We start from the raw sequence: 27,346 nt of genomic DNA, 5'->3' as shown, positions 1-27,346 counted from the left end.
TAGTTTTTTTTTTTTATTTTACAAATATATCGACACATTTTCAACATTTTCAAACACAATTTAGTAAAATTTATTAAATATTATACATACAATATGCTAAAATATTAACAAATAAATACAGCTTTATAACAATATTATTATATTATACATCATAAAATAATTCCTCTCACGATAGTGACAATACCATAATCTTTCATCCCATATGAATAAAATTGTACCAATCCTTTTATAGATTTCTATATACCAATACGATGCATTTCATATCTAGTAACTTACCAAACTTACCATCCCTTATAAATCAGCTAATCCATCAAATCTAACTATAATCTTTACAAGTCACAATTTCAGCTCTTGTCATACTTTAATGTTCTCGTAACTAAATCTATAATTACTCTAACTACAAAACCTTTTTGAATCACAATTTCTGCCTTCAGCGTACTTTGAACGTCCTAAAGTTAAACTGTTGTTTAGTAACTGACTACTACTATATCTGTGAAATTGTCAGATTACTCTAACTTCCAAGTTAGATTAGACGAAGACGAATTTTGAGTTGAAAAAAATTGATCATCTGATCAATATTATATTGGATTATTATGTAGCACAATTTTGATTACAGACTGTAAAACTTTAATTATCGTTATAATCAAATCAATGATAATCAATAACTGTTAAAATAGAAAAAAACTCACAAGGTATGACCGCATGAGATACCAAATGACTTTATATATTGCCAAAAGTCACGTTAATGTATTACTTTCGCTGTTTTACTATATTCATAAACGTTCAATATTCTATAAAAAATGGACACTCCAACTGAACAACAAAAGAAGAAAGGTGGTCGTCCTCAAAGTGAAGTATGAAGACATTATAAGAAAAAACCGCTCAAGTCTGCTGGTTATTTTTGGCCAAATGTAATTATTGTAGGACATATTGGCCTTGTAGTCATCTAAATGAGCTAGAAGATCACTTAGCAAACAACTGTAAAGAAGTTCCAGAACTTGTTCATTTGTTCTACTTAGGTGTAGTTTCTGCACAGGATTTTGGAAGAAAAGATACCTTTTCTTTGCCAGAAAATAGTAAAAAAAGAAAAACTCGGGTAGACCAGTAGGAGTTGACTGATTGGTTTGAGTCAACTAATATAAATTCTTAAAAAAAGGCTTCTATTACTTATGCTCTTGTGCATGTATTTATATGTTGTGGTATTCCATTTTCAATTATTGAGAATCCATTTTTTATTGAATTTCTTCACAAAATGAGACTAGGATATGAATCTCCAACAAGCGAATTGCTAAGTGATAGACTTTTAAATCAAGAAACAGCAAGAATTAATGACAAGATTAAGTAGATCATTAAAAATTCTGAGAATTTAACACTTGGTAAGTTTTGTTATCAAATGAATTTATAAAAATTTACAAATTTTAAATTCTAATTGTTTAACTCTTTAAGCACTTGATGGCTGGACAAATCCGAATAGTGTTTCTGTTTATAACTATGTAATCCTAACTCCTGATCGAGAACAATACCTTTATGCTCTTCATGACTATTTAGACAATCATCATACAGGAGATTTTCTTGCAGGCCAAATTACGGATATTATCAAAAAAATTAGCTTTGAAAAAATTTTTGCATTAGTTACTGATAATGCCGTGAATTGCGTTAAAGCAAAGAAAATTGTTATGAACCAATTTCCAAACATTATTGATTTTCAGTGCATTGCTCATTTCGTCAATTTAGTAACCAAACAGATTATGGATATATTTCAAATTCTATAAAATACTAATTATGAATTATTGTTAAAAATTCATCTTTTTAACCTTTTTTTTTTAATTTTAGAATATAATTTGGTTAAAATAATAATTAGTAGCTGTAATCAGATTATATTATTCTTTAAACATTTTCATATAGTAGGAAAATTGTTGACCGATGTTACTACTACATTACAAATTGTAAGAGGAGGGCTTAAAACATATTGTGAAACAAGATGGACTTCCATGTATGAAGCTGTAAGTTCCGTATCTCATTTACGAATGGTACTAAAACATGTGAGTTTATTTCAATATCTATAAATTCTTATTTTGTTATTGTAATATTACTGATTATTAATAATATTTTGTAAAATATTTATAGGTTTTGAAGAATAATCCTAATGAAATTACAAATAAAAGTGTTAGACGAAATATTCAAAGCTTGGAATTTTTCTCAAACGTTGATAAATTAACCAAAGTTTTAAAGCTGATTAAAACTGCAATTACCTTACTTGAAAGTGTTAATGCAAATCTTGCTGATTGCTTTTTTTCAATTGATTTTAATAGCAAATACTATTAAAAAATTACTTTCTCAAGGAATAGTAGAATTTCATCAACATTATATCAAATCATTTAACAAATATTGATCCAAAAATCTATATTTTAGCATATTTTTTACATTCTGCCTATCGCAGTTAGTAAAATCCTAATTTTTTAATGAAATTATTTATTAGAAGAAAATAAATTGATTTTTTTATAAATATTTAATACCATGTGGGTTAAAAGCAGTATATTGGAAAACTATCACTACTACCACAGCTCAGATTTGGCAAAATAATGGTGGTGACAGAAAGTCATGTAATCATCTTTTGGCACAAATGCGTAATTATGAATTGCAAAAAAGTCCATATAATCAAGAGTTTGATAGTTATCTTGAAACACCAATGAGTTAGTGGCTTACAATCAAAGACAAGTATGATTATCTTCCTGCATTGGCTATAATGGTGTTTTCTATCACTCCACATAGTACAAGATGCGAAAGAATTTTTTCCACTCTTGACTGGTTATATAGTATATGACGGTAATAATTAGGACTTTTAAAGATTGAGGCTATGGCAAAAATTTGATCATTTTATATATCTAATATTAAAAATGAGCTTGCTTATGTTGGTCAACAATATACAGAGGACAAAGTGCATGAAATGATTAATGATTCAACATTTTTACAATTTGAAGAGAAGGAAGATGAAATTAATAATAGAAGAAATATTCCTATTTCAGAAATTCCTAATCATAAAGTATGGGGTTTGATTATTAAAGAAATGTTTAATTTAGTAAAAAATGCAGTAAATTGTTTGAATAATTATGGTGAAAATTCGAATGACAGTGATATTAATAATGATGTTAATGAAACTGATAGTGAAGACTGAAGATAAACTAGATGATAGTGAAAATGTAGAAATGGAAAGTAATTATGATGTTGAAGAATTAATTCAACAATATTCACTTGATAATGAATTAGAAGGAGACACTTTATAATCAATTTTATATTAGAAATCATATTTTTTTCACATGCTTATAACTTTTTTGATAATAATATATTGAAAATTGTGTTACATTTTCTTTGAAATTTATTAAAATTATATATATACTAAACGTAAAATAAAATAATTATACTATAATTGGCTAGTTTACTAAACTTTAAATACTATATTGTACTATAAATATATTTCATTATTTGGATATACATTTAAGTTTCAGAATAAGTTTAGGTTTCAGAATAAATTTATCCTTTAAAAAAAAAACGAAATATTTCAGATTGAAAAAAATAGTTTTGCTCGGTATTACTAGTACTGTTAATACTACTGTTAATTTAATAAGATCTTTGAAACAAAATGATATTGGAAATTTAAAGACTCACAGGAGTTCGTTCTTTAAGGGGGAAAGTATTAAAGTAAAAATGTGACGCAGTAATTTTATGTAGATCAATTTTGTAGATCATTTTGTGGATCCCTTGTTTTTTTCAATTTTCTTGATTTTTTGATTTATTTGATAAATCTGATAAATCTGATAAATTTGATATATTTGATTTATTTATTTTATTAATTTTATTTATTTTATTTGTTATATTTTATTTATTTGATATATTTGATTTATTTTTTTTTATTTATTTATTTTATAATTTAATGGTTTATATATGTTTACATTAAAATTAACTTTACAAAAATGAAAACTATTTTCTAAATTAGCTATATCTACCCGTATGGATGCAACCATCAAATTTCTCTAAATATCCATATTACCATTGTATTAACATTAAAAACAAATAAAAACAAAAGCCAAACCCCTTCATAATCCCTACAAAATCTTCATATAGAAGAGGCACGAAATGAAGTGAAAGCCCACAGCAATAGGAGATATTTGATTTATTTATTTTATTAATTTTATTTATTTTATTTGTTATATTTTATTTATTTGATATATTTATTTTATTTTATTTATTTTATTTATTTATTTTATCAAATATTCTTAATTTTTATTTTATTATAGTAAATAGTGATAGGATTTTACCAAATTGAAGGGGTAGTTCATCAATTAGTTAAGAATTGTATTGTAGTTTTCAAGTTATATAGAAAGAGTATTATTCCTAATAGTATAATTTAAGATAGTTAATTTTGCAACCAAGAGATTATTTATATTTTTCATCATATTTAAAATTTTACATTATTTTAATAAAAACCTATTTTCTTTAACTGAACATCTAACGTTATTTCACGTAATTATTTGTGATCAACTTAAGACTCTCCTATTAAGTTAAATTCCAGTTAACCTGTTAAAAAGCGTTAAAGTTTTTCAGTTGGCTTTAATCATTGACAGGATAACAGTATGTCAGAATAGATTGCTAAATTGTACCAATAGTATTATAGACACTTTATGTTCTTCATATCTCTAGCACTTATAAAGGTAATTTGATATAGTATAAAAATATAATACCCTATAAAGGATTTTGACATGGTAAAAAGATCCTGTAATACTACTCATTTTACATAGCAGAAATACCTTAAAATACCTAATTAAGCTATCATAGGAACACCTAATGTTAATCTATATCAGAATACAAGATGAAAGGGTTTAGGAAGGACCTCGCTTACTTATAATAAAGGTAACTGTAAAAAATTGGCTCTTTACTAATAGTTTTTACCTTACTTTTTTCTTAAATTCTATTGGTTAATTAGCCAAAAAGGAAAAAAATCATAACAATGTAGCATAAAATTTCCTTTTATAGTCAGATCTGCAAAGAATTTTATATATGATTTTTACCTTAGGCCTGGAGGTGACCTATCTTATAAGTAAGCAGGATTCTGTTTAAGGTCAAAATCAGTATAATGATAACATATAACAGAAAACAGGACGAGAGACCCTATGAAAAGTTTTTGTATTTAAAATATACTTAAAATTTTAATTTGCAATATATTTATAATATACTTAAAATATGCTGAAAATACTCTTAAAATATATTTTTAATGTATTTGTTTTTTGCCCAAGTACTTAAATTATACTTAAAGTATACTTAAACTAGAATTTAAGTACAATATAAGTGTATTTTTTACATGTTTAAAATATTCTTAAAATATGCTTAAATTAAAATTTAAGTACAATATAAATGTATTTTTTATATACTTAAAATATATTTAAATTGAATTTAAAGTACATTTTAAGAATATTTTAAACATGTAAAAAATACACTTATATTGTACTTAAATTTTAGTTTAAGTATACTTTAAGTATAATTTAAGTACTTGGGCAAAAACAAGTATATTAAAAGTATATTTTAAGAGTATTTTAAGCATATTTTAAGTATATTATAAGTATATCACAAATTAAAATTGATACTTATTTTAAGTATATTTTAATAAAATTTTAAGTATATTTTAAGTATAAAAGCTTTTCATAGGGAGAGTCTGAGGGAGAAATCAATATGATATTATTTAAGGGTTAGATAAATAAACAGAAGGCCAACTCAAATGTTATACAGGTTGATCATTACCCAACAGAACTGTCAGCCTATAAAATTGGTTATACAAATGAATGAAATTTTATATTAAATTATATGAAATTTTTAATTTTCTCGACAAATATAAATAATGAAACAACTGATCTCAAAAGTTAAGCTTATTTATATTAGCTTTATATAAGCGAAGTGCTTTTATGCAAATTGGACAACTGTAGCTTTTATAAATATTATTTCTTTTTTGGAATTATATTTAGCATATTTTCTGGACACCATTTTGTGTTTTAGTTATCTTTATTATACCAAGAAATTTTATATAAAAGACTTTATTAATATATTCTATAACTACTCAGAGTCTCAAACTGCAAATAATTCTCCTTTTGACATAGCTTCGTTAGAAAAAAAAGTTCTATTTTTCAAGTGTTCTAAAATTAAAGGTATTAAATTCTTTTTTCTTTTATTGTTTACATTATTTCCAAATGCCTAAAGTAATTATTGTAATTCTGTCACTAGAAACACTTTTGAAAATAATTCTTCTGCATTATTCATTTGTGTTTAGATTTGAAGTTATGCCAATCCATTTTGGTAAATTGGATTTCTTCATTGATACATTTTTATTTTCAGAATTTTGAGTATCATTGCGTATTGCTTTAAAATTTTCTCTAAGGCTTGGGGTTCCTTTCTCAAGAATAAGTACATATTAATTTTTATGGGTGTAAGTATAATACTTATGGAGAAATTTACATTTTTTGTAATAGTATTAATTTTGAATTTTTCTTTTACTGTTTATTAACTTTATTAATTGAATATTGTTAATCTGTCATTAAATCTTTGCCATGACTTTTGCCTGCTCTTTATGTAAATAGAAATAATCCAGTCATAAAGAAATTTTTTAACATTATCTTTTAATTCTTATTGTTTTTTAACATTAATAGATTTACGATTAGAGAGTAGTTGGCTGAAAATATTAAGAAGTGTGTTAAAAGATTATATTAATGGTAAGTTACTTAATTGCCGATCCACGAATGAATCGGACCTAGTGATCGGCAAAATCAAATCTCCACTTCCAAAAAAAGTAAAGTCGGTCAATTTTTAGCCAAACCAATTAAATTTTTTTTTAAAAAAACTTAGAGATTAAATCTATTTTGTAAAAATATAAATTTAAGTATTTCAAAACTCAAAATTTTGCGAATTGCTTTTTAAATATCATCAATTAGCGAAATTTTAGTAAAAATTATTTATCATTTTTTTTTCTAATAAAAGTACTAGCAAGAAGTCTCAAAATTCACACATATATACTTTGGACATATATTAATAGAATATTAAAAAAAAATGATATAATAAATGTAAAAATATTTCCTACTTTAAGGTTAACTAACAATAATCCATTTTCCCATTTTTAATGCTTATATGAAACTTTTATAAATCAATCTTTAGGAATTTAAAAATGGTAATTTTATCTTAAAATATAAGTTCCGAACATATTTAAAGCATTTATTTTCAAATTATTAAGTGAAAAAATTTTTCGGTTTTGTGTCGATGGTTACACAAATTACGAATTGAAGAAATTTAAAGTTTATTGGTGAAAGTTTGACTTTTTTAAGAGCTATTTTTGATACTCTAATAAAATAAAGCAAATGTCAAAGTTTTTTCATTAAAAATTTCAATCTATTCGATTAAAAATTGGTGGATATTCCTATATTGGAAATGCAGATTTAAGGGGTGGTCCGATTGGTATATGGATTACTAATTAATAAACTATTATATATATAATGAAGAATATTAGGCCTAAATTCCCTATGCTTTTCAAATAATAATAATATTAATGATTTTATTCTATATATAAATTCTAGAAATTTATGATCTGAGATCACATTTGTTGTTGAGATCAGATATTTTTCTCATAAACAACTTACTCTGAACTTAATATATTGAGGTGATCACAAATTATTTTAAATTCAAAATGTGATTTAGTTACGTTATCATTTTTGGTTAATTTATAATTAATCTATCCAATTACGTAAAAGAATTTTAATGCTTTTTCTAGTTCTAGAATAATAATTTTTTTAGGTATTAAGTGATGGTCAGCTGAAAAATGATCTGGAAAATCATTTGATATTGTCATTCTTCTAAATATAAATATAATTACTTTATGCAAAAGTAAATATGCAACAAGTTTTGTAATCAAAGAATTATTTGAATTAGTTGCAGCAAGAAAGTCTTAATACCAAATTCCTGAGCATTGATAATTATTGAGACAAATTTTAAAGTGAGAACAGAATCCCGCTTACTTCTAATAAAGGTTACCGTAAAATTTTTAAGATTTATATATAAATTTATCTTACTCCAAATTTTCCTTCTACTAAGTAATTTTACTACCTTTCCAGTTACATTTTTAAATTATATATATTTTTACCTTACAAGTTCAGTAACATTTATAATTATAAATTATATAAAAAATAATTATTTTATACATTTAGTACTTTTTATTTCTTTTAAAATTTGCCTAATTTTTTAGATATAATTTCAAAAAAAAGTAAAAAAGTTCCTATTTAAAATAAGTTCAAAATTGATCAATAGTTACAAATATATATATTATTTTTTGACAAAAAGAAAAAAATAAAAAAATAACTTTAATTTATCCTACCTTCCATCCCCAACCACCTATTCTTTCCATTCTTTACTTTATTTTATAATTTTTTATATTACACATATATTCTTAAAAAATTCTTTTTTATACATTTATTTTTTTAATTTTATATGTTTGTGTAAAGAATTTTACGTGTTTGTGTAATAAACTTGTAACTAAAAATAGTACAATAAAATTTACGTATCTGTATAATAAACTTGCAACTAAAAATAGTATAATAAATTTTATGTGTCTATATAATGAAATTTTACATGTCTGTGTAATAAACTTATGCTAAAAATAATATAATAAATTTTACATGTTTATGTAATGAAATTTTACGTGTTCGTATAATAAACTTTGTGCTAAAAATAGTATATATTAATAAATTTTACCTTATAATTACAAGTTACATTTTAAAATCCTATTTAATTTTACCATAATTATACTTACAGTTATATAAAAAAAACTTATCACAGAATTACATTTACTTTTTTTAATTTATAAAGAATTTTACCTTATGAATTCAACCAGTTTTTTTGACTTTTCTATGTAATTTTTACTTTATACTTATGGATGATTTCTATTAGAAGTAAGCGGATTCTGCAAGGAGTCAAGGACTGACCAGCTGTGCATAGAAGAGTTCGTATACTTATTGGTAATTTTTAGTGAATGGTGGAAAAGATCTCATTTATAGAAAGAAGTTCGTGAATTATAATAAAGTGTAGTATTTACCATCAAATATCTAGGCGCTTAATTATTATAGGACTCCAGACATCACATATATAACTCATAACTGATCTGCATAAATTTAGCACTTTTTGCTCCTACTAAAATAAATCTAATTTGCTAAAAATCAAATTATCACATTTTAAATCTATATTAATTTGCTAAAACTCAAAATATGAGTTATAGTAAAATTCTAAATAATATAGGTTTAAATTTGCTTAATAAAATATAATTTCAGTTTATTCAAATTATTTGTAGATCGGTAAATTTAATTGTCAATTTACCGAAATTAACAATCTTTCTTTTTTATTATCAATAAAAAAAATAAATAATTAATATAAATTAAACTGTTAATTTTTATAGTAATTTATAATTAAAAATATGTAGATTATAGATAAAATAATAATTAATAAAAATAATAAATTAAAAATAAATAATTATTAAAAAATAAATGTTACGAAACTAATTAGACAGTTTTTGGCCCGCATTATGCTTAATTTTAGCCGAAATTATACTTAATTTTGGCCAAAATATAATCTGGACCCTGAAACTAATATTTTTAAAAATATTATCAATATAAGTTAAAAAAAAAGGATAAAAAAAGTACCAATTTGCTCAAATATAAAATATGACTTTGTAAAATCAATACAATTTGCTAAAACTCATAATTAGAGCTCCGCAACCTGACCTGACAGATTGGGTAATCCGATAGATTGACCTGAAATATACAGGTCAGGTCATCAAATTCATGACATGATACAGGTCAGGTCAGTGCTGGTTGGTACTAATCTGACCCGTTGATCTAACATATATTTGGGTCAAATAAATTAAATAATGCCAATACTTATCCCTTAAACCTCCTTAAACCGTAAGTAATTGCGGGCAAATTTGCCTGCAATTTTATTAAATTTCAGCTCTCATCTAATTTTATGAAAAATAAAGCAATTTTAATAAAATTTTTTTTCAAAATAGTTTAAATTATTTATTGTGCAGCAATTATTATCATTTATAAATTTATATATTATAAAATCGAAAATTATCCATTGGTCAAAAGTTGTATTTTAAGATAATCACAAAATTTTAAAATCTTTGCACTTAACTTTGACGATTTCATTGATAATTAATTGTAGTTATATAAAAGCTTAATAGAACATGTAGAATTTGGTATGAGAAACAACTTTTGTTAATATGATTTTTGATGTTTATAAGTAGGATTTTGACTTTATATAGAACCTAAATGAAAATTTTATAATTATATACTTATAAAAATTAATTTTTTTTATCTCTATTTTGTTTATTATAATGCAAAATTTTTATAATGAAAATAAAAAGTTATAATTAATATTCAAATAGAGAAAAAATATGATAAGAAAAGTCTAAATTTTATTATATAAAAATTCTGATACTATTTTTGCGAGTTAATTTCTCATCCAATTTTAATGATCAATCGCATATCTAACTTATACAATTTATGGCCAGAATGTAGATCAATTTGGCTACAAAATTATGTGATGATCTGGCCAAAATTAAAGAATATTTATAGCGTCATTTATTCTAATTTAGAAATTGCGGACAAATTTGCTCGCAAAACGGTTTAAGGGATAATGATTCCAGTATTTTTACATGTAAAATTGAAAAAAATGCCAAAACTATCAGTTTTGACGTTTTTACATGTAAAATCAAAAAGAAAAATGCCAGAACTATTAGTTTCAGCATTTTTACATGTAAAATCAAAAAGAAAAATACCGGAACTAATGATTCCAGTGCTTTTACATGTAAAATCGAAAAAAATACTAAAACTATCAGTTTTGGCGTTTTTACATGTAAAATCAAAAAGAAGAATGCCAGAACTAATTATTCCAGCATTTTTACATGTAAAATCAAAAAGAAAAATGCTGGAAGCCTGGAACAAATTATTTCAGCGCTTTTACATGTAAAATTGAAAAAAAAATGTTGAAATTATCTGTTTTGGCGTTTTATATATAAAATCAAAAAGAAAAATGCCAGAACTAATTATTCTGGCGTTTTTACATGTAAAATCAAAAAAAAATACTAAAACTATCTGTTTTGGCATTTTTACATGTAAAATCAAAAGAAAACCGCCAAAACTAATAATTCAGGCATTTTTACATGTAAAATCAAAAAGAAAAATGCCAGAACTAATGATTCCAGCATTTTTATATGTAAAATTGAAAAAAAATGCCAAAACTATCTGTTTTAGCATTTTTATATGTAAAATCAAAAGAAAAATGCTGAAACAAATAGTTTAGCATTTTATATATAAAAACAAAAAGTAAAAAATGTTACAAAACATTTTTTTACAATATTTAATAATAAAACTTTAGGTAACCTGAGTTACCCGAAATGACCTGAAAAAAAATTTCAGTTCGAGTTAACCAGATAACCTGACCCAACCCAACCCATGCAGAGCTCTACTCATAATTATAACTATTAATTAATTTGCAATCAATTTGCTTTTTCTAAAATTATGAGTTTAACTTAATTTTGATTGAATTTGCTAAAACTCAAATGAGAGTTATATATGTGATGTCTAGAGTTCTATTATTATATCTAGACATTGGCAGTCTTCAAAATCATAAAATAAATTCTAAGTCCCATCTGTAAACTCTATTCATAAAATAAAAATAATATGAAGAAAAAATAAAAGTAAAAAAAGATACAAAAAGAAAAAGAAAAATAACTAAAACTCTATTATAAAAAATATAACAAAATATAAAATCTTTAACATAAAAGATCTATGAAAAAATTAGCATGATAGGAAGTTTGTTACGATCCCTTTTCTTTCTTGAAGTGAAGAAACAACCAAAAATGAGGCTCAAACATGTACATGATAGTTGTTTAAAGATAAATCTAAGATTTGTTCCACAGTATCAAGTATATGTTAAGTTGAGAGTGACACCATTAAAATTATCGAGTAAGCCATAATTGGTTAACTATTTCAGAGTTAAATAAAAGAAAAAGGGTTGGTCATATTCGGTAATTATTTGTAATACCGTCAGAAGGTTTCAGAATGTATTTAACAATGTATCACATTTAACATGTAATTTAATCCAGAAATCTTCAAAAAGCGATCTGATTGGTAATTTTTGTTGTTGTTTAATTAGGAAGAGTAGCTGTGTTATTGTTTTCGTAATTTTTGGCAAAGGATGTTATTGAAGGTCATGTTCAAAGCGTTTTAGTAAACTAATAAAAGTATTTCAGAGGTAAGCTCTAAACAGGTATTTCTTATGTTGTGAAGTATCTGCATGCTTCTTAATGGCCTGATCAAGTATCTTGAAGAATGAAGACCTGTTAGTGTAAAAAGAATTGTTGTGGAGAAATTTCACAAAATCTTTATTAATAAAGAGTTCGTTAGTTGCTCTTTCCATGTTCAAAGTTTTGTTATTTTGCTTAAAAAAAGTAACTTAAAAATGTCCTCATCTTGTCATTGTCTCAAAGTTTACTTATTCTAGACGATACGTCTCTTCAAACCGTCTTGAGTTCAGGAACACCACAAAGAAAAAGTAAACGTATAAAATAAGAAAAATAAAAAATAAAAATAAAATTTCTAATACTAAAATCAACCACTATAGGTTTTTTGCTGTTAAGACTTTGCTTGAAGTATATAAAATAAGATAAAAGTATATAGACTATAAGTGAAAAAGAAAAAATAAAAAAATTATTTTTGAAAAAATATGATCCAGACATTTAGCAGAAAAAGTCTTCTGATTTTGTGAATTTTATAATAATTAATTTTAAGAAAATTTTATACTATGTAAGATATTTAATTTCATTTGTTTTTTCATTTTTTTCATTTTTTACTTACTTTATTCTTATTTCTTTAGGAATAGTTACTTTCAGAACTGTGATTTTAATGGACTACTAAGAATATAAAAAGTTAATATATATATTTTTTTTTTCATTTTCTTTTTTAATTTTATTATTTTTCTTTACTTATAATATTTTTATTTTTTTAGAAATAGTTTCTTCTAATGCTTTTTATAAGCCATTTCAAACTAAACTTTAGTAATTGTAAAGTGCTTTTAAATTTGTTTCTAAGCTTTTTATAGTTTTTTTTAAAACTTAAACAAATCTTTAACTTTAGTTTTGGTAAAGTTATTTAATTTGAAGTAGTTCTCACTAAAAATAATTTTACTTCTACAAAACTTTGGGTTTCTGAAATTGTAATAGTTACACACTAGGCAATTAGGTTTTAAACTTTACACTAATGTGAAGTTTTTCTATTAGTTTTTTATTTTTAAAAGCATTGTAAATATTATTATACAAATTTATATAAATATACTAGTCTATTTATATAAATATCTGTAATTTATTAGAATATTATTGGTGAAAAATTAGCATATATTAAATGTTGATACTTGATATGTGTATAATTTTTAATACTATATATTATACCTATATCAGGTTTCTAATATTTGTCTGATATGTTATAATAGTTCATAATCTAATACTATATGTAATTATTCAACTAGCAAGTATTCTAAAAAAGAAAAGAAATATTAGAAGTTTAAAATATTTCTTAATTACAATAAATATATTTACTAACCTATATATATTTGCTTTTTATTTATCTTTATTTCTAATTACTATTTTAAAAGAAGAAATTGTTCTTAAAAAAATAAGAATAAGATAAGTAAAAAACAATAATAAAATTTTAAAAAAATAAAAAAAAATACTACCCTTTTATATTTTTAAGAAAAGACCATTTTTAAAGAAATAATAATATTTTTTTTTTAATATTTGCTGTACATTTATTAAGGCTATTACAAATATACAATAATATAAAGAGGTCTACTTAATTATCTATACAAAATAAACTACTTATCATTATATTTTAAAATCTTATATATGCAATTATAAAGCTATACAGATATAATTCATGTAAAATAAACTTTATCTTAGTCTGAAAGGTTTCATAGTTTATGCAAAATGACATACAAATAACTAGATTTAATACTTAAGTTTCATTTACTAATAGATGTACTTATATGAAAAATATTATATAAAGAATTAGCATATTCTAAGATAAAAACTTGTAAACATAAAAAAGTAAAGTCCTTCTAATATTCCAAAATTAGTGGCTATACTAATTCATTTGATTCCAAGTAAATATATTAAGTTCAACCATTTACGCTTCTAAGTAATCTAATATTTTTAATTTTAATAATCCTTCTACTAATCAATTTGAATTAATAAAAATTAAAAATTAAAATCTACCAATTTTATCAGTCTTCTTTTTATAACTAATTTACATAAATCTAAAAAAATTAAGTAACACCAAACTTTCAGCTCAAATAATCAACATATTAGTACTCTTAACTTTTTTTAAAAAAAATTAAAAGTAAAAATACCAAAATTCTAGAAGAAAAAAAAAACTAATAAAAAATAAAAAAAAAAGTTATAACATTCAGAAAATCCTAAAAGGAAAAACTAAATAAAAAAAGTAATAAATACCAAGCCTCTGTCTACTACTATAACTTCTTTAAATATTAATTAATAATAAAGAAAAAGCTTGCTTTTTAAAAATACCACCTCTACTTCAACTAATACTTTAAGAAAAAATCTTTGCAACTATATATTTTAATTTTTTTTCAGTTTATTTATATGTAAAATTGCACCAGATATATTTAAACTGCTATTTTTATTTTTATTTTTACTTATTTATAAAACGCAATTAACTTCAGATAGTAGTTACGATAATATAATATGAGTCTTTAAAATTTTTAAATTAGGTAATAATAAATCGTTTAAATAATCTAACTCATCTAAGGATGGCGCTGAAATTGCTTTTCCAAATCTGCAGTATTGCGGATTTAAGAATTGAATTGCGCATATGAGTCCGCATATCCGCAATGAATCCGCAAGTCCGCAATGAATCCGCAAATCAATACTGTATCGCAAATCCGCAATGAATCCGCAAATCCGTAATGAATCCGCAAATCAATATTGTATCGCAAATCTGCAATGAATCCGCAAGTCTGTAATGAATCCGCAAATCAATACTGTATCGCAAATCCGCAATGAATCCGCAAGTTCGCAATGAATCTGCAAATCAATACTGTATCGCAAATCCGCAATGAATCCGTAAATCAATACTGTATCGCAAATCTGCAATGTTAAATAAAATAATATTAAGTAAAAAACCATCAATTCAAAATAAAGAATTCGTCATCCCGACATATTAAAAATTGTTGAAATTAGAAGTGTTATTTTTATAATTTTTTTTTGTCAAAGTTATTATACTGAATTAAACATACTATTTATTCATCACAATCAACTTCGTCTGATGATGATATCATGCTATACCAAGACTTCTTTGATTCAATTTTATACACTTTTTACTCGTAATATTTCTGGACAATTTTGTCAACTTTTTTTCTATCATTTTTGGACGTCCATCGCTTCTGGACAATTTTGTCCACTTTTTTTTCTATCATTTTTGGACATCCATCGCTTCTGGACAATTTTGTCCACTTTTTTTTCTATCATTTTTGGACATCCATCGCTTCTGGACAATTTTGTCCACTTTTTTTCTTGTATCATTTCTGGTCACCTTATTCCTCGTATTGTTTCTGGACAATTTTGTTCAATTTTTCTCTTTGTCCAGTTAAATTTACAAATTTTCACATTATTGAAATTTAAACTTCACAATTTACAATTAGGCGTGATCTTAATCAATCAACATCTTGTACTACTAAATCAAACTTTAAAACGATATTGATGACAAACTCTTTTAATTTCAAGTTTTGCTCTTTATAACGTCACGTCAAGCGGTCCTTCTAAGCGTAGTAAAGCGGTCGACCACCATCAGATGTATGGTGTAATCATATGATACAAGGTAACATGCAGTCGAGAGGACACTATTCAGCGTACGTGTAGCATTGTCGACAATACTGGCATACAAGGCCCCAAGCCCCGCCCCCGCCCCGCCTGCACATTTGGCAAACCACTGTAAAAAATGCCCCGATGATGTTTCATTGTATTTTGCCAAAATTGTCGGGAAAAATCTTGCTAAAGAAGAGGAAGAAAGCGCAGATGAAGATGAATCAGATTATCCTAACAAAAGGGTTTGACAAACGGGAATTAAGAATTTTTACGGAGGAGGTAAAATAGAAAAAGGACGGAGTGATGAATTAGACCGGATGATAACAAGCTACGTGATGTGCGCAATACCGCCCTTTTAGCGCAATCAATGTCCTTGGTTTATCGACATGATAAAGGCGCTGGAGCCAGGATACGATCCACCTTCACGACGAGTACTAAACGGTACTTTATTGGAGGCGGAATTATCCAGAGTCAATGCACGAGTCAACAATGAATTAGAAAAAGAGTCTAATTTTACTATCGGTAAATCTATAATTTCTATAATTGCTTCAAAATATTTTATTAAAAAAATAACTATCCATATATTTTTTATTAGCTCTTGATGGTTGGACAGACCCTCGAGGGAATAGCTTATGGGCGTTTATTTTGCTGACACCATCGAAAGGAATATCTATTACAACTTGAAGACCTTTCTAAAAATTCACATACCGCTGAATATTTATCAAAAGTTATAAATGATATAATTTGTAAAGTGGGTATAAGCAAAATTGTCGCTATTGTCAGTGACAATGCTGCCAATGTCGCAGGTGCCCGTCGAATAATCACGAATAAATATCCATCCATTATCAATATACGATGCATCGCCCATTGCATCAATCTGATAAGTAGTGATATTGTCAAAGTAGATCAAGTTAAATGTCTTGTAAAACGAGCAAATATTTTAACAAGATACTTCAAAAATTCAACCCTTGCCAGCACTTGGCTTAAAGAAGCGATTGATGCAAAAAATATTGCAGGTGGAGGGCTGAAAATGTACATCGAAATAAGATGGACGACAGTCCATGAATGTACATCTTCGGTGTACAGATTAAAAGATGCTTTATTACATGTACGTATACTTTATATTTAAATTAATAATAATTAAACCTAATACAAAAATGTTTATTCAATTAGGTCCTGAACAATCATGAACGCGAAATCTCTAATGAAGCTGTAAAAGCAATTTTGAAAAAAAGAGGGTTTTTTGATGACATTCGTATTTTATCGGATATTTTGGAGCCGATAAAAAAAGCAATTCTCATGTTAGAAGGAAGTAATATAATTTTAGCAGATTGTTATCTGCATCTTCTTCGTATCGCAGCATTTTTTAAGTCAATGCCAACTGATGATTATAAAGAGTTAAGAAACTCTTGTATTAGCATTTTTAATAAGCGGTAATGTATTAGGTTAGTATCTTTAATAGAAGATTCAAAATTAATGTTTAATTTTAAATATTTTTTTAATAGATATAAAGAGTTTGACGAGGATATCTATTTGTTAGGTTTCTTCCTTCATCCTAAATATTGAGGTAATTATTTTTTTTATTGTTATTTAAATTCATTTAATAATATAAATTTGCAAATTTGTTAGGACATGGAATGCGTGATAATCAATTTGAGCGTCTTAGAAAGTGTGCCCTTCGAATCTGGAAAAACCTTGGGCATAAAAAAAATTCTGGATTAGAACTTGATGCACAACTTCGTGCATACTTTGATAATTCTGAACCATATAACACGTTTTATTCAGTTCATGACACAGCTTACCATTGGTGGAATTCCATAGTTGATGGAAAATTTTCTTCTCTTTCGCGGCTAGCTAAAGTAATATTTTCAATAACCCCACACTCGGCAAGTTGTGAAAGATTATTTCCAGCCATGGGATGGCTCTTTGGTAAGAGACGTATAAATTTGCAACCAGAAACTATAGAGACAATGGCGAAAATATATCTTTATTCTCTCAAACATGCTAAAAAAGACTTAAATTATACAAGTAACGGTGATAGCAGTTCAAAGTTAGATGATGATATTCAACTCATGCTGAATACAGTATTTGAAGAAGAAGAAGAAATTATGAGTGAGAATGATGATGATAGTTTTAATGAACATCAATCTGATGAAACAAATATGAATGATGAAACATTAGATATTGAAAGCACGGTAGATCTAGGACCATGGGTCTTTATTGATAATTCTATACTTCCAACTATTACTCGAAGATATGATAGTGATGGCGAAGAGGAATGGGATCCAGAACAATTAAACTAATTCTTTTTTTGACTTTTATTTTGCCTATATAATATTCATATTTGTACTTATTGTGAACATTTAATATCTAATAAATTTGATAGTATTTTATAATGCATATCAACAATTTTGTCCTCCCTTTTTATTTTGGACAAAATTGTCTACTTTTGTATTCAGAAAACTTTATTATTTATTTTGGACAAAATTGTCCACTTTTGTATTCAGAAAACTTTATTTTTTATTTTGGACAAAATTGTCCACTTTATAATCAGAAAACTTTACTTTTTTTTGCTTTAGAAACTTTGGACAGAAGCTTCCCGTGCAATTTGAAAATATGTAAATGTTACGTTTAATTATCTATACATTTAATTATCTATCTAACGCGTATAACTTATGCCAATATAAAATACATGCTTCTTTGTTGATAATGATATTACCCACTAACCAACATATTCAATGTATTCACTATTTTTTTTATTTATCCGCTATATTAATGAATTCCTCCCCCATAAATTCAACTCTTCTCTTTTTTTTTGTGCAGTACTATCTGGATTAGCAGTAAACAAGATTTCAGAAAGACGTTCGTTCGACAAACTTGAAATTGATCAACGAGTTTCTAATGTAGGAACTTGGGACAAAAATACTTCATAATATTCTTGTTTAACGAAAAAATCGCACTTACGGCACCCAGCTTTCGCAAGTTGCGTACTCGTGATTCCTTCATTAAATAACCTTCGTAATCAATCACATCCTACCCTATTCCTTTGTTCCATTTTGTCGCCAATTTTAAGCACAGACCGCATGAACTGAATAACCCAAGATTTTGTAGTTTTTATATTATTATTAGGGTCAGTTCTTAATTTTTCTCCAAGTTTAAATAGATCATCATAAATTTGGACCAAGGACACCAAATGTAATAAATTAAAAGACTCAGCGGCTATAACAAAATTTTCACATTGTAATTCTTGCCTTCGCCATTGATCGATTCGATCTTTAGCGGATTTCTCATCAACGATTTTGACTGGGATCTTTCAGCATTTCATTTAAGTCATTGGATATATCTGATACTTTTAATTCTTCAGAAGCAATGAGTTCGCCATTAAACGATGAATCTGCTAACAAAATATCGTGAAGTTTCTTTCCCTTTTTGAATAATAACAATTGGGTAGAATTTAATAATTTGGCTTTATCATCGTCGTCGTCATCATCATCTGAGAAATTACATTTTCGTACAATGGATTTTGATAACGACACAGATGTTGATGCTTCTAATTCTTCTGATTCCTCCATTTCTGAAGCTAGTGCTTGTGATTCCTGCCTTTGATTCTGCTACAGTTCCTCCACTGCCATTTCTGAAGGTACTTGTGATTCTGCCACACTTGATTCCGCTGATTTCGCCAATGTCATTTCTGGAGGTACCTCCAATGACTTCATTTCTGAAGTTGGTACCCGTGGTTCTATAGATACTATCACTTCTCTAGTTGGCACTTGTGTTGCTAATTTTACTTTAGATGTTATTGATCTTGTTGGTGGTTTCATCGATGTTTCAACTTCCGTGGTTGATGTTCGTGCTGATGCTGGAACTACTTTGTATTGTGAAGGTGGGTTAAATTCATTAATTTCACTGTTGCCAGATTCATCCCTAGTAGAACTTGAATTTGCAGCTTCAGTAGGTTGAAAATTGTTATCCTCATCATCATTAGCAGTACCTAGAAAATTTAGATATAAATATTATAAGAAAAATATAATAATCGAACAATTTCAGAATTTGATAAATTTAACTTACAGAAGCTACTAATTTTTGCGATCCATTCATCAATGTCATCATAATAATTCTTCATTATGTTCCAGCTGCGGTACGCAGGTAAGGTTGTACTGGCCCACATTATGTCAGAAATAGAAACATCATTTTTTATGTGATCTTGTCCGCCAAATTTTTCGATACAGCGTATATTCAAATTTGACCAAATTTTTGTTTCGGTGTCAGAAGTAGAAAGATTATTTATGGATAAATCACTGTTTAACACACGGGCAAGTTCTGAATCGTTGGGTTTAAGATATAATGACGAGCTGGGAGAGGATTCTAGGCACGTGTGTTCGGGTGTTGAATATTGTAACAATTCTCTTAATGATTCATTCACGCTACCAGTTGTACCAGATGTAGTTGAACGTGTATTTTCTGGCTATTATTAGAAAATATATAAATAAACAAATAAAATATAAACAAAATTAAGATATAAATATTAAAATTCATTCACATATTTACCTGTAAACGAATTACTTCGTATCTACCTTTATATAATTCATATAGCGATTTGTAGCATTCAAGTTCAGCCAAATTACCCTAAAAAGTAATGAATTTTGTTCAGAAATGAAATCATTTGTTCTAAAATGAAATGGTTCTGATACCAAGAGAAAAAAGTGGTCCAGAAACGAAAAGTGGACAAAATTGTCCAGAAACGGAAATTCAAGGGAAAAAAGTGGAACAAAAAAAAATGGACAAAATTGTCCAGAAACGAGAAAAAGGTAGAACAGAAAAAAGTGGACAAAATTGTCCAGAAATGAAAATTCAAGGGAAAAAGGTGGACTGAAAAAAAAAATTATAAGCGAAATCAAAATCATTTAAAAAGGGCCTTATGGAATACCTTATTGATGAATGTAAAATCTAAAGCCGATTCTTGCAAGTCAAAATAAACGCATCCCTCATTCTTTTTGAAAGATAATCTTACTTTATCTTGGTCCAAAATTACATGATTCAATTTTTTATTAAGTTTACTTACCCTAAATAATTAACAGCGCTAACGAAATTAATTCGTTCTTTTCTAAAAGTGCTAATGTAACAACTTTTTTTTCACGAATCTTTAAATTAAGAGCCAAGAAGGTGTTTTTGACATTTTAATAATAAATTGTTGAAAAAAGTAAATAGAAAAAGAAGAATTTAGATACAATTGTTTTGATGTTTTGATGCATTATAAATTGATTATATTATAATAGAGTGAGTAATAATACTAAATTTGATGATTCGATATAAATATATAGATTGAGTAATGATCGTGATACAGTATTTAATTGGCTAATTTGCGGATTTTTTACAGATTTGCGGATAATTGCGGTTTGCGGATTTGCGGATATTTGGACTTCTGAAATCTGCAAATCCGCAATATTGCGGATCCGCAATTAATCCGCAATTGCCCAATTACGGCACCATTCTTAAACTCATCCCAGCATTTAGTATGAGTTATATTAAATTCTAAACTTAATAAGTTTGGAAGATATGAACGAAGTCTTGTAATAGGTTTCCAATCCATTCTCAAATAATAGACAGTATCAGCGTGTCTAATCAAAGATTCTTCAAGAGACATACTAAATTGAGATCATTTTTTTTATTTATTTAAATATTCCTTTTTTATACTGTATTTTTTTTTTCTTAAAAAATTTTTTTAACAACTATTTAAAAAACTATTTTTTTTAAGAATAGAAATACAAAAATAAAAAGTTTATAACTTCTGAACTATTTTAGACTAGTGAATTAAAAAAAAGGTTTTTAAATAGAAGGCATATAGGAATTAAAAATATAATAACTTTCTATTTATTCTATTTATTTTTTCTTAGCTTTAGACTATTACATTATTTAAAATTGGTAAATTTTAGAAAAAAAAATTAAGAATATTTTTAGACCTTTTTGAAATGTCAAATACTATTTTGAATTAATATATAATACTTTACAAGAAGAATTTCAAAAAAAAATTAAAATGTCTAAGTAGAAAAAATAAAAAATTAAAAAAAAACATTTTAAAAATATAATATCAATGCAGTCTCTTAGGTTGAAAAAATTGACATGATTTTCTAGATTTTTTTTCTATTTTTAGATTATTTATTTGTTGACTGATTTGAATATATAACATGAATTATATCTGTATTTTTAAGAAATTCAAAAACTATAAAATAAAATTAAAGTATCAAAATATATTTAATATTTGAAAATTTCTAAGTTTACACGGGGTGTTTGTACACGGGTCATATAAATATAATTTTTAATAGATTAATTTTTTGTTTTTTAATTTGAAATTGAATGCTACCGACATTATACTCTTTTACTTTTTATTCTTATTATATTACAGATAAATATATGTATTTTCACCTGCTCTGCAAGTTTACTTAAGGCATTAAAGGAGGTTTTGAATGCCGTTTTTAATCTACTAATATGACCCGTGTTTAAACACCCCGTGTACAAATAGAAATTGCCTTAATATTTTATTACTTAAAAAATTTTTTTCTGAAGTTTGACCAATCAGAAATAGTATTTAATAGTCTAAAAGAGTACAGAAGTTACTAGAAAAATAAAATAAAATAAAAAGTTAGTATTTTTATATTTCTTCTATTTAAAAAATTTTTTTCTGAAACTTATTACCATTTCATTAAACTTCCTTTTTTTTAAAAATTCCAGAATTTTACTTTACTAAAAATGACCAATTTTTCAATATGATTTTATAATAATTTTAAAATATTACTAAAATAAATTTAATACATCAAAATATTTTTATTGTATTTTTGTTATTATTTTGTAATTGTATTATATTTAGGTCTATAAAAATAATTCAAAATAATATCACAATAATTTTTTAATGCTTTTATTATTATAATATAATTGACTTTGATATTATTTTAATATTTTAATTTCAAAAATATCTTAAATATATTTTGATATATTTTAAAAATTTTACAAAATAATTGTACAATTGTTTTGAAAAAATATTTCAAAAAATTAGCAATTTTTAATAAAATGAAATGACAGGTAGTAAATTTTAAAATTTTTAAATTTTTTTATATTTTTTTATTTGAAGAAGTGTTAATAATTCTTTTTTATTTTTTAGAATCCAGAATTCCAGTTTACTTGGGTAATATTAATATAAAAGAAAAATTATATAAAAGGTAAAAAACATCATAAAGATGATTTTAACTGATCATATAGTCGTTAATGATAATGAAACTTATAGCAATTTTTTTTAAACCTTCACCTGCATTTTTCCATTTATATGATAAAAGCCAATTTTTAAAAAATCACTACTTTTCATTTTTGTAAATTGTAAAAATTGTTACAAATAATAAAAATATATAATAATTTGTTATATAATTTTATTTTTAAATTACTCTCATAAAATTAAAATTAATATTTAATTATGATAATAGTCTATATACAGTTAAACTTCTATATAATTACACTTTATATAGTCATATTATATAAAATTCCTTTATATAATTATATCTTTAGAAAATACCAATATATATAATTATTATATAAAAAATCTTTATATAATTACATTATAATAAAAATCTCTATATAGTCACCAATTTTTGCAAATTAATTAGATAACTATATAGAAGTCTGAACGTAATTATAGACATGAACTTCTAAAATATACTATTTGACTAGCAAATATTTTCAATAAACTATAATATTTTATTTTATAAATATATATTAAATATTAATATAATAATTATTATTATAAATTATTATAATATAAAAAATAAAGTATAAAATAATAATATTTAATAAATAAATAATTTTTCTAATTATCATTAGGGGTGATGATTACTGATGACTGAAATTATAACAAGCAACCAACATTAAAAATATATAGTACTGGTAAAATTGATAATTTTGGCCAATGGTGATGATCACCTCCAGTAATTTGAAGTAAAAACTTTATTAAGAATTAAAAACTTTATTAAAATCATATACTATATACAGTATATATACTAAAAAAAATAATTACATTTAACTAAAGAAAAAATTAATTAATAGGTAAAATTATATAATTAATTTTAAGTCAGACAAATTATTATCAAAATTAATATTAACTTTTTACTAATTAATTTTTTTTTAGTTGAAATTAATAATATATACTTTATATATATTAAAATATATAATATATAAAATTATTAATTATTTTTATTATTTATTAATCATTTATTTATTAAAAAAAAAAATTACATAAATTGAAAAGAAAAAAAATTATAATACATTTGATTCATTATTATTATTTAATTGAGATTGTAATGATATATTTGATTCATTATTATTATTTAATTGAGGTTGTAATGAATGTGGTTATAATAATAAAGAAACTTCTAAATTTTCTTGCATTGTAATATTATTTTCTGATTGTGATTGTTGTTGTTGTTGATCTTGTTGAATGTCACTATTATTAAGACCTTTAGAATAAACAAATAAAACATAAAATATTATTATAATCCAATATAAGAAATAACCTATAGTAGAAGCAATAGTAGCTTTATTTCTCCAACCAAATAATTTTTCAGCAATAGTCCAACCATTATCTCCAGATGGAACACAACAATTTAATTCCCATATAATTATTTCTTTTGAACCTAATATACCTTCCAATTCATAACAAGCTGATGAAAAAAAGCCTGCTCCCATAAAGAGTAGTAATGTGATATTTATTAACAGAAATAGGTTTAATGAAAATTTTTGAAATCCCTTATAAATAAGGTAACCTATCAATAAACCTGTAGAAATTCCAGCTAAAATTGGAATAGGTAAACTATAAGCTTTAGCTTCAATCTATTATAAAAAAAAAAAAATTAATTTAAAATGCTGATAAGAATTTAACACATTTTCAAAATCATAAATTTAAAATTACCCCCGTGATAAAAATAAAAGTTTCTAATGATTCACGACAAATTACTGTAAAAGGTAATAAAAGCAAAGGTAGCTGTTGTCTTCTATTACGACACAAATAATTTGAAATAATTTTATTTAATTTTTTTTCTATCTTATCTTTCCAATTAGTTATTCTTATCATATTAAAAGCCATCATAGTCATAAGAAATGTAGCGAAAAATGAAAAAACCATTTCTAAAAAAAAAGAAAAGAAAATTTCAATTAAAAAATGAATTGTTCTACTTTAATAAAAAATTTCTTCTTACCCCAAATTTCATTAGTTTGTTCCCAATTGTTTTTTTCAATTATAAGATATACAGATAAAAATACTGCTCCTATAATTATTGAAAGTATTATTCCAAGACCAACCCCGATCCATATTTTTCTCTTTATGATTTTTTTTTGTTGATTTTCTTCTGAAACAAATCTATCAATCAGACTAATTAAAATAGTTATTATCAATGTACATTCTAATGATTCTCTTAATATAATAAAAAAAGCCGGGAAATTGAACAAATTAGTTGACATTTTGTTTAAAGGAATGAAAGTAAATTGGAAAAGATATATTTTCTTTTATAAAAAAGAAGAAATAAAAAAGAAATAAAAAAAGGAGACGATAAAATGTTTAGTAACCACCGAATCGTATCTTTTGAGGAATTTTTTTTGTTATTATTATTGTATTACTATTGGTACAACAAATATAAATAGACAACAATTTCATGACAACATTATAAGTTATATAAAGTAAAAGAAATGAATAAATGTCAACTTCTGTTCTACATTGAAGCTATGAATTCACGATATTCTATAATTTTAATAATTACGGTAGAGGTAAACAGTTTAATTGTTATTTTATACACTGCATGACTACATGTAATACATATATATTATAAACTTATGTAATATTTATAATACAATTAGAAATGTAATTTAAATAATTTACACAAAGATGCTAATTACAAGGGTAACCCGGTGAATAATAGAGTTTAATGGTAATAAATTTTTTGAAACAATAAGGTTTCATAAAAAAAACTTGCAAGGAATTTATTTGAAACCATTAAGAGTAATTAATGTTTATAATATTGCGTGAAAATATCCAAAATCTAGATTTCGATTCATGTGTCCCATCAGTTTATTTTTCAACAAATGTTTATTGGTTTTTCGAATTTTTAATTAGCTTAAAAGCAATTATGATTGTCAACAATTACTGTTCATCATTTTAGCTATTTTTAAAACCATCAATCATAAATCATTTGCAGAGTCCAAATATTGACTATTAATATTTAAAAGTTTATAATGCCCACATATGGCAAATCACATGTGGTTCAGCTCATTGACTAACCCCAACATACGCAGTATGAATTACAATCAACGATTTACAGTACAATGACATTATCAAATGCTATTTATTCTAAATTTAAGCCACCTTTAGACCAAGCCAATTTCACTGTTTTCTAGTATTTATGACTAGTCTAGAATGTTTAGTGATGATATTTGAGCCTAGATATCTGCCTTTTTATTCCTGACGCCTTAAACTAATTAAATCTAAAGCGGTTACTACTGGCAACTTGCATTCACTTTTTAAATTTAGATTCAATCATATAGCGCATTAAGTATTACTAGTGATGACATTAGAGATTACAGCTAATATAATTATGAGAACTTAAGAAACTTTTTAACATTGAAAGATATAATTGAATTTTAGCAAATTAAGTTAAAGATTGGATGGAATTATTTTTCTTATACTGTATGACGCAACGAAAATTGGAGCGTATGACGTTTCTGCTTTCTGCATACTGTATATTTAAAACGTACAGTACATACTTTTCCTAATTAAAAAAAACAATGTAATCCCCACTTAAATGTCTATGTAATAATTATAGAAGTCATAGAAGTCTTAGTCTCAATGTAAGAGTGATATTATGATGTATTTACTTTGATAACAAAAGTAAAATCATTTCGATCATTTTTATTTTATCAAGTTGAAACGCACATAGCAATATTACGCGTAATAATTTATAAGGATGTGATTGACGTGATTCATGATGATGCAATTTAGAATCTATTAAAAAAATATTTAAATAATCACTCTTTACTTCGTCTTTATCTTTATTCCTCAAACATTTTCGTTTTATATTATGGACAAAAAAAATAAAGAAAAAGAACAAGAACAGCAAGAACAAATACAACAACGACAACAAGAGCAAAAAGCTCCAGCAAGTTATCAAAATAGTGACTTTGGCCCTTCGGACTCCGGCTCAAGTTATGAAAGTCAAAAGAAAAGAATCAATAAATATAAATATAAGTGCGAATTCCATAATGAGAGGTATAATTTCATGCATTTCAAACAAAATTAGACAGTTGGATCTCACTGGTAACAAGATTTGGAAGCGAATATAAAAGGAACAGAAGTTA

The 27,346-nt window shown here is 25.0% G+C and overlaps 4 protein-coding genes across 4 annotated transcripts; 1 reads left to right on the top strand and 3 right to left on the bottom strand.

The window, feature by feature from the left end:
- Positions 1-19,251: 19,251 nt before the first annotated feature.
- On the bottom strand, positions 19,252-19,533 carry OCT59_017251 (uncharacterized protein; the record flags this gene model as incomplete). Its single annotated transcript, XM_066137368.1, has 1 exon — positions 19,252-19,533. The coding sequence occupies one exon, from the start codon at positions 19,531-19,533 to the stop codon at positions 19,252-19,254; it is 282 nt and encodes a 93-aa protein (XP_066003961.1).
- Positions 19,534-19,572: 39 nt separating this feature from the next.
- OCT59_017250 (uncharacterized protein) lies at positions 19,573-21,605 on the bottom strand (the record flags this gene model as incomplete). Its single annotated transcript, XM_066137367.1, has 4 exons — positions 19,573-19,952; positions 20,030-20,426; positions 20,510-20,587; positions 21,444-21,605. The coding sequence occupies 4 exons, from the start codon at positions 21,603-21,605 to the stop codon at positions 19,573-19,575; spliced, it is 1,017 nt and encodes a 338-aa protein (XP_066003960.1).
- Positions 21,606-24,355: 2,750 nt separating this feature from the next.
- On the bottom strand, positions 24,356-25,459 carry OCT59_017249 (uncharacterized protein; the record flags this gene model as incomplete). Its single annotated transcript, XM_025318883.2, has 3 exons — positions 24,356-24,832; positions 24,912-25,126; positions 25,198-25,459. The coding sequence occupies 3 exons, from the start codon at positions 25,457-25,459 to the stop codon at positions 24,356-24,358; spliced, it is 954 nt and encodes a 317-aa protein (XP_025175111.1).
- A 1,610-nt stretch (positions 25,460-27,069) lies between these two features.
- On the top strand, positions 27,070-27,288 carry OCT59_017248 (uncharacterized protein; the record flags this gene model as incomplete). The annotated part of the gene is made up of 1 exon (XM_066137366.1): positions 27,070-27,288. The coding sequence occupies one exon, from the start codon at positions 27,070-27,072 to the stop codon at positions 27,286-27,288; it is 219 nt and encodes a 72-aa protein (XP_066003959.1).
- Between the last annotated feature and the right edge of the window lie 58 nt (positions 27,289-27,346).

This window comes from Rhizophagus irregularis, chromosome 26 (genome assembly GCF_026210795.1).
Source record: "Rhizophagus irregularis chromosome 26, complete sequence".
In the NCBI taxonomy this organism is placed as follows: domain Eukaryota; kingdom Fungi; phylum Glomeromycota; class Glomeromycetes; order Glomerales; family Glomeraceae; genus Rhizophagus; species Rhizophagus irregularis.
This window is presented reverse-complemented; position numbering and strand designations above follow the sequence as displayed.